We start from the raw sequence: 7,713 nt of genomic DNA, 5'->3' as shown, positions 1-7,713 counted from the left end.
CGAAGGGGCTCGGTGCCCCCGCGGGGAGCCGTCGGTGCGGCCGTCCCAAGGCGCTTGGGGGCAGCTGCCCGGGCCGTGCGCGGCGCCTCGCCCTTGCCGGGGGAGCGGGGACGGGCGCGCCCGCCGGGTAGCTCGCACGGTGGAGGCGGACCCCGCCGCTGCCCGGCCGGGCTGCCGTGCCCCCGACACCCGCACGCCGCCTCCCCGCGCCCCCGGCGGGTCGGCAGGGGGGCGGCCGGCGGCGGAGGCCGCGGGCGGCCGGCGGGGAAAGTTGGAAAGGCCTTGGGGGGAGCCGGGGCAGGGGGCTGGCAGCGGGGTGACGGGCGCGGAGGAGGAGCGGGGAGCAGCCGCACCGGAGCGCCGGGAGGAGCCGGAGGAGATCTGCTGGCGGCGCGTCAGGCGCCTCAGGGGTAGGGGAGGAAGGAGGACCCGGGAGGGGAGCACCGCGCCGGGGTACGGCGGGCAGGGAGGGGACGACGCGGCCGCCGGTCGGGGCGGAGGGGGGAGCGCAGCGACCTGTCGCAGACCGCCGCCGCCGCCACCGCCGGAGGATGCAGGGAGCGCCGGCTGCCGCACGGCCCCGCCGCTGCCTCCCGCGGGCGGTTGCGGGCAGCGGCGGGAGGGCCCGCAGCGGAGAGCGGGGAAAGTTGTGCGCGGCAGGGGCAGGGCTGCGGGCCCCGGGGGGGCAGGGGGGCACCGCCAGCAGCAGCACCGGGAAAGTGGGGTTGGAAAGCCGCGAAAGCCGCTTCTGGGCTCGCTGCCGGCGAAGCGCATTTAACCATCATCCCGGGGGTGAAGGGGAACTGGGAAAGTAACTCGGAAAAGTGAGTGGGTTTCTAATTTTTTTTTCTCCATCCTTTCTTTTTCCTCTTAATCCGAAAGGACCCGTTTAAAAGGAAAGCAAAAGCCGCCGTGTGCACCCGCTGCCGGGAGAGAGACGGGGGAGGAGGGCACCGCGCACGGGCACCCTGCCTGTGCTGGGCGAGGGTGCGGGGTCCTGCGCTCGGTTCTCCCCCAACATGACCGTGTACCAAAGCAGCTACACATAGTAAACAGATTCATCATGCGACAAAGCGCAGGAAGGTGAGACACAAGAAGAAACAGAAACTAACACTGAAAGGAAGAGGGGGGAAGAAGACAGCGACTGCGAATTACTTCCAGATAAAGTGGGTGGATGTTGTGCAGCAGCGACTTGGGATTTTAGGGGATGCACCCTTATATTTTGCTTCTCTCTAGTCCGAGCCTCCCTTCTCCGGTGACAGAAAGCGGCCGTACTTGGTGGTAGGCAAACAGGAGGCAGAATAAACAGGAGGGGTTCTTTCAGCAGCGCTGGCGATGCCCTCCTGATCTGCTGTAAGGATATTTTTTTTTTCCCTCTTGGTGGATGTTGATTCTTGACCTCGATTTTGAGACCTTTTAGTTGCATCGTGGTTGTTGTGGGTTTATTTCTTTTGGCGAGGAGTGGAAAGGGGGAGGCTGGCTTCGGTGCTGAAAGTTGCAGTCATTATTTTGGAGCCAGCATGTGCACCAACATAGTCTACGAGTGGCTGAAGACCCTGCAGCTCCCCCAGTACGCGGAGTCCTTCGTCGACAATGGCTACGACGACCTGGAGGTCTGCAAGCAGATCGGGGACCCCGACCTGGATGCCATCGGCGTCGCCGTGCCCCACCACCGGCGCCGGATCCACGAAGCCGTGCGGCGGCTGAAGGAGGCGGACGAGACGGCGGCGGGGCTGTACTTCACCCTGGAGCCGCAGCCGCCGCCGCCGCCGCCCCCGCGGCCGGCGCCCCCCACGGCCGGGCGCTGCCCCCGGCGGGCGGTGGGGCAGGATGAGGCCCGGCGGGGGGCGGCCCCCCGGCACCGCCCCGGCGGGCGGCGGGGGGCAGCCGGCGGCGGGGGGCTGGCCGCCTACCCCCGGCTGAAGCTGAAGATCATGATCCGGGACAAGCTCATCCGCGACGGCATCAACCTGAGCAAACCCCCCTACTCCAACCAGGTGAGAGGGTCCCCGCCGGCCGCTGCCCCCCCGGCGGGGCCGTGGCTGCCGGGCGCGGGGGGGCAGGGGGGTGGGCGAGCCCTCCTCCAGGCAGCGGCGGGGGGCGCCGGCCAGCGGGGCCCGGTCCCCTCTGCCGGGCACTGCTGCGCGTCTCCAGCTGCGCCGGTGGCGTTTTCGGAGGGACACGCGGTGGGCACTTGGCCCCCGCCAGGTGCGGGGCGAGCGGGGCCGGCACAGGTCGGGGCCGGCGGCGCTCGTTGCCCTGATGCGGGCTCACAGGGTGGTGCAGCATCGCGCTGCCTCTTGGGTTTGCCTCGATGTGTTTTTTCATTAACCGGTTCTTTTAGTCCAGGGGTGGTTTGGGGCGTGAAGACTGAAACTGACAGCACGGTCTGAATGGTTTGGCTGCTTGTTTGTTTTTCTTTTTCTGTGAAACTTTTCCATTGTGTTGGAGAGTGATGGCTTCCCTCATCTGTTGTTAAAGGTCATGGTTTAGTGTCAGTTTCTGTTGGTGAAATGGCTCATGAAGCAAGTGGTAATCTGGCTGGAGGAACAACTCCTTCTGTTGCCTGGATTTATTTACTGGAGGATGGTGGTGACTGGTGAATGTCAAAACGATTCATCAGCTGCTCCGGCACAGGTCGGACTATCTCCAGTATACGTAGGCTGCTGAAAGGCCAGGAAAGTGCAGGTCTCGGAAGAGTACATTCCAGTTTGATGAAACCCCAATATTTACCTAATTCTTACCTTTTGAAAAGGTTAAAATGTAAGATTAATGTGGTCTAGAAGATAGGAAATGTTGTGTCTAAACTTTTCTGTGGGTTTCCTGCTGAAAACGCCATACATAGAGTAAATAAAGCAATAGAATTAAATGAATAGTGGCATGGAGGAGAAAATGCTTTGTGAAAGAAAATAGGGTATTATGGTGCATGGTTGCTTCAGAGTTCAGAATTAAGTGCTTCAAAGTTGTTTGATGACCCAAGTTGCCTATATTTTCTTTAATTATATGAGGTCTGATTTTTCGGAAAGACTGAGCAGTTGCAGTTGACCTTCAACTTGTGGGTACTTGAAGGAAGGTGACGGGGAAGTCTGGTGTTCTGGGTTTACAGAAATATGAGGAATTAAAATTGAGAATTAATTATCTGCTGTAGGGGATCTAGGTGTGAGGATAATGAGTAAAATTCAGCTTAGAGAACAATGCGGAGGTGTAGATAATAAGGCTGAGAGGACAGTAAGTTTCAGGACTCAAATTTTTTAACAGCTCAGTGATCGAGGGCCACTAGGCACTTTCAAGTACAGCACAGTTGAATGGTGTGAGATATTTGTTCTCGTTTCCTGAAACATCTGGCTAATGACATTGTCAGAGGCAGTGTATCAAATCTGATAGGATAGTAGTCTAATCTAACCAAACATCCATGAACATCTAGTCTAAGTACAGCATCTTTCCTCCCCCACCCCCACCCCCACCCCCCACCCCCGCTTTTGAAGTGCTACATCACTTCAAGACTGGCACCCTTCTGAAATTACTATTACATGTCTTATATAAAATAACTGCTATGGAAATTCTGGCTTATCAGTGTAGCTGCAGTGCATTGCCCACCTCCACAGATACATTTCACTTCTTCCTTTTGAGTTTGTGTATGTTCATAGTCACTGGTTCTGTCTTACCAAGCAAATCCTCTTATCTTCTCGTTTCTATACCTCTTCCATAGGAATTGTAAAATTTCTAAGATGCTAGACATAACATCAAGGAAATTGAAATCTTTAGTGTTGATTTCTTCATTAGCTCACTTTATTTGAATTTGATCAGTCTGATAATAGTGTGGATTAACTGTCAGGGCAAGCTCATCTTGCACAGAAAGTGTCACTCAGCTTTAATTGACTTAAATCTAAATGCAGTATTTTGAAATAGAAAGAGGAACCAAGCTTACTTACCTAGTTTTATTTCAGCCTGTGGTGTCAGTGTATTTATTTTGGACGATAAATGCATATAACATCATTTTTTTACAGTAATAGAGAAACTTTCTCCATCTCCTCACTGTGAATCACTTCACATCATAGCATGTTGTAAGAAACCATAAAGCTGGCAAAATTGGAGTGTGTTGCTCAACATGTGTTATTCTGAATGGCACCCACCATAGCAATCCATCTCCAAAACAGCTTAAAGGGAATAGCAAAAGATCATGTCACTGTACATTATTCACTGGATGTTGTTTAAAGCAAGAAAAACAACATACTGTATTCTTTCATTTGGAAAAGAGCCAAAACTGTGTCTCTTAAAAAAAAAAAAAAAAAAAAAACCAAACAGAAAAATGTGGATATAATTTAAGCAACCTGTATTATACTTTTTGTATGGAACATGCAGTGTACAGACTTATGCATATCAAAAAAAATGGGATGTATTCTTTGCTGTGCACAGGATTAAAGAAGCAGTTGAGGTCTGTGTCAAGTTTTCTAATACATTTATCACGTGTCCACCTACAGAGAGTCAGTGGATATCCTGAAGTAGGGCACTAGACACTGACCTATTTGATGTCCGTTGGCATTTCTGGTGCTGCTGAGCTGCTAACTAGCCTCCTACTTCCCTTCATGGCTTATGTGGGGAATGCCATCATCTTTTCCTCTTACTGTCTATGAATGGAAAGTAGTATCTATGAATGGAGGAGCATACTTGTGCATGTATGTATGAATACTCATATGTATCTGGATTTTACTTGTTTCCTGAAAAATACTTCATGTGTTCAGTTATGTGGTTCTCAGACAGTTTAGGAGTTCTACTTGAAAATATCCCTGAGAACTGGAAATGCTGCTCCTCTGTCTTGTTTATAGCCTTTTGCTAGCTGCCTGAGCCCTAGACTTGTCAAAAGATCAGAAATGAGTATTGGATGTGGCTGTGGAGATGCTAAAAGCATCCTTTTGCTGTCCTTCCAATGTTGTTGCTGTGTTTTCAGTTGAAGGGTGAAATATCAGAGTGGGGAGGATAGAAATGTACTGGCATGGTAGATTTTAGTTTAACTTTGATTACAGTCAGCAGAAATTACTAACTACTTAGCAGAGCTTAATATAAATCTCTTAAAGATGTGCAAACTTTGAATTGGAGCCATGTGTGGGGGTGACTTCAGTCATGGAGAATTATCACAAGCCATCTTGATTATTTCCATGGAGAATTAGAACAAGGTCTCACCTCCTGAAATTGCATCTTGTATATTTTTCAGGTATAACTCAAGGAATGTAACTGTAACTGAGAAGAACTCTACAGAAGTCAGATTTTGTTCCATGTTAGTAATGCTTCTTAATACTCACAGCCCTCTGTTTTAGTTGCACACATGCAGTTGCTGGCTGATAGCCTTATAAGTCTCATATATCTAAGGAACATCTTGTGGAGGTGATGGGATTGAACACCCTTCAAACAAGAACCCATGGTACCTTTCTGAGTCAAGTGTAACATCTGTGTATTCTCAAAACATCTAGCTGCTTTAAAAAATTATCCTTGATGATGGTAATTCTGTCCTTAATTAGGAACTTAATTATGTGCAGTGTAGGAATAGTATTAGTATTATTTTGCCATGTAGAAGTTCTGGGGAATGAAGTTATGGCAAAGCAAAATCAAAATGAGCAGCCTCCCCGGGTTCCAGTGGGCATGAACGAAGGAGAATGCAGCACTGACCTGAACCAGCTGAATCACAGGAAACTAAGCCTTTACCTCCATACAAAGACACTTCTTGCCTTGGTGGGCTTGTTGCAAAACAGGTTGTGTCCATGCTGCGTTTGAGCAGGAGTATTGTCACTAAATGTCGCTGTGGTAGAGAAAGCAGAGGAACACCGGTTTTGTCAATATAAAGACGAGTACCTTGTTGTGCAACATGCCAAGATAAATTAGGTATTCTATTTATCTCAAATATAGATTAAGTGACATTTAATAGTTTACTGGAATTTCATTACTATTTCTAATTGAAATAAATGGCCTGACCTGTTTCTTGAGGAACTTTGTTCAGTTTTTCATCTGCAGAGAACTGCAAATACATTAAAAATCACAAAAACCATACATGCATTGAAAGCTCCCATACCAATTAAGATGATTTTCTTAGCCTCAGTAAAGTTTTACTCATGTAGATTTCAATTTTTATTAGAGAGACTAAAACTGTAGTGTGACATATGTGTATGTACGTGACCTCATTGTCTTTCACTGTGCTGTTCATGATTATCAGCATGCTTGGAAAACAAACACTAAAAACTCAGCTGCATTTGAGGTCATAATCTCAAGAGTTCAAGCAGATGTAGAAAAGTAAGAAGTTAGATCCAAGTGAGTATCTGCTTAAACACCCAACCACATTTTTTTAAGTTCTGTGCTGATGATATAGCACAGATTTGTGGTTCTGATTAAATCTTTGTTTAATCCTTGCCACTACAAAATGAGGAATATTTCACATAAGTTAAATGTTAAGAGGTAAAGATGCCAGCAATACTGCTTTGAAATACACTGCTTCAAGCTGAATCTCGGGCTGGGTAATGTAATGTAGTCAGCACTTTACATATCTACAGAGGTGAATTCAGTGAATTAAAAATATTGTGCTTTGAAGAAATGGCAACACTCACCTATGCTAGAATTAAACATGAACCTTTTTCTAAAGACCTGGCTGCTTTGGAATAACTGCAACTCTGATTAGCAGAGCGTTCTCAAATATGCCTTGGGGAAAGCTGCCTATTGACAAAAGTTCTAGTGCATTAAGTAGTAACAATATTTTCATGGCAATAAATTAGCAAAGCTACAAGCAATGTTCAGGAGGTGAAAAGGTATCTTATATAAGAAAGCACTGAATTTGCCTTTGACTTCCTAAGTCTGCTTTCTTCTAAAGGAAATACAGCACCTTGTATATTGGGCATTTATTTCCAAGTCCTGGTTTATTAAACTCACAGAAATACAAATTGGAAAAGATCTTCTTCCAGTCAGACCATTAAGGCAAAATATTGCAGAAAATGAATAATACAGTACCGTGCTGTATTTGCATTTGAATTGTTCCTGAATATTTTAAAGTGTATTCAATCTCTTCTGGAAGTGTTGAATGTAAATCTTCCTGGGTTTCATTATCTCTCAGTTTTGAGGGGCAGAAGATCCCACAGGGCATATTAAAGGTGGCATCCTGAGAGAGGACAGTATCAACTCCACAGCCTTCTCCCCACTTTCTGTGGTCATGTTCAGTGTACCTTCTCAGCTCTGGCCGTGGTGGGGGCTGGCAGAGGGGAAGAGGAACGTGTGGCTCCCAGCTCTGAGTGTGGGGCTGAGCAGCCTGCCACTGCGAGTGCAGCAGCTGCCCTGGAAGGGTGATCCTTCCTTCGTCCTTCACATGGCTCTAAGTTTGAAGGTAAAGCTAAACTTACAGGTCCCTGGCAAAAGAGAAATGCTTGGCTTTTTGAGGTTCCCCAAAGGCTTTTTCTTCCCCCAAAAGACATGATTCAGCCAGAACTCAGTGGTACAAAGTTGAACTGAATTTTCTCATATCATGTGAGGTTTTGTGTGTACTGCACCTCAACAGGGACACCAGCAGTGCTGTGACAAAAGTCTAACTACCAATTTCACCCCTGCACACTTATAAACCTGTCCTGTTATAAGACATTTGGTGTTCATAACTCTTTCTGAGGAGAAAACACATTTTATGAAAAATATTTCTGTTGATACCCCCACCCCCAGAGCTTCTGTCTCTGACATATGTAGGAT

At 48.2% G+C, this 7,713-nt stretch overlaps 1 protein-coding gene across 6 annotated transcripts in view; it reads left to right on the top strand.

The window, feature by feature from the left end:
• Window positions 1–359: 359 nt before the first annotated feature.
• The window catches only part of LOC119149818 (SAM and SH3 domain-containing protein 1-like), a 570,327-nt gene continuing 562,973 nt past the window's right edge, over window positions 360–7,713 (top strand). For 3 of the 6 annotated variants that reach the window (XM_037391574.1, XM_037391572.1, XM_037391571.1), the window contains exons 1-2: window positions 361–410; window positions 883–1,997. In XM_037391574.1, the coding sequence (XP_037247471.1) occupies window positions 1,521–1,997 (477 nt within the window). In that variant the 5' untranslated portion in view covers window positions 361–410; window positions 883–1,520. Of the gene's footprint in view, window positions 411–882; window positions 1,998–7,713 lie in introns of all 6 variants that reach the window. The other 3 variants (XM_037391573.1, XM_037391576.1, XM_037391577.1) reach the window with 3 other exon arrangements.

Source organism: Falco rusticolus, chromosome 6 (assembly GCF_015220075.1).
Source record: "Falco rusticolus isolate bFalRus1 chromosome 6, bFalRus1.pri, whole genome shotgun sequence".
NCBI lineage: Eukaryota > Metazoa > Chordata > Aves > Falconiformes > Falconidae > Falco > Falco rusticolus.
This window is presented reverse-complemented; position numbering and strand designations above follow the sequence as displayed.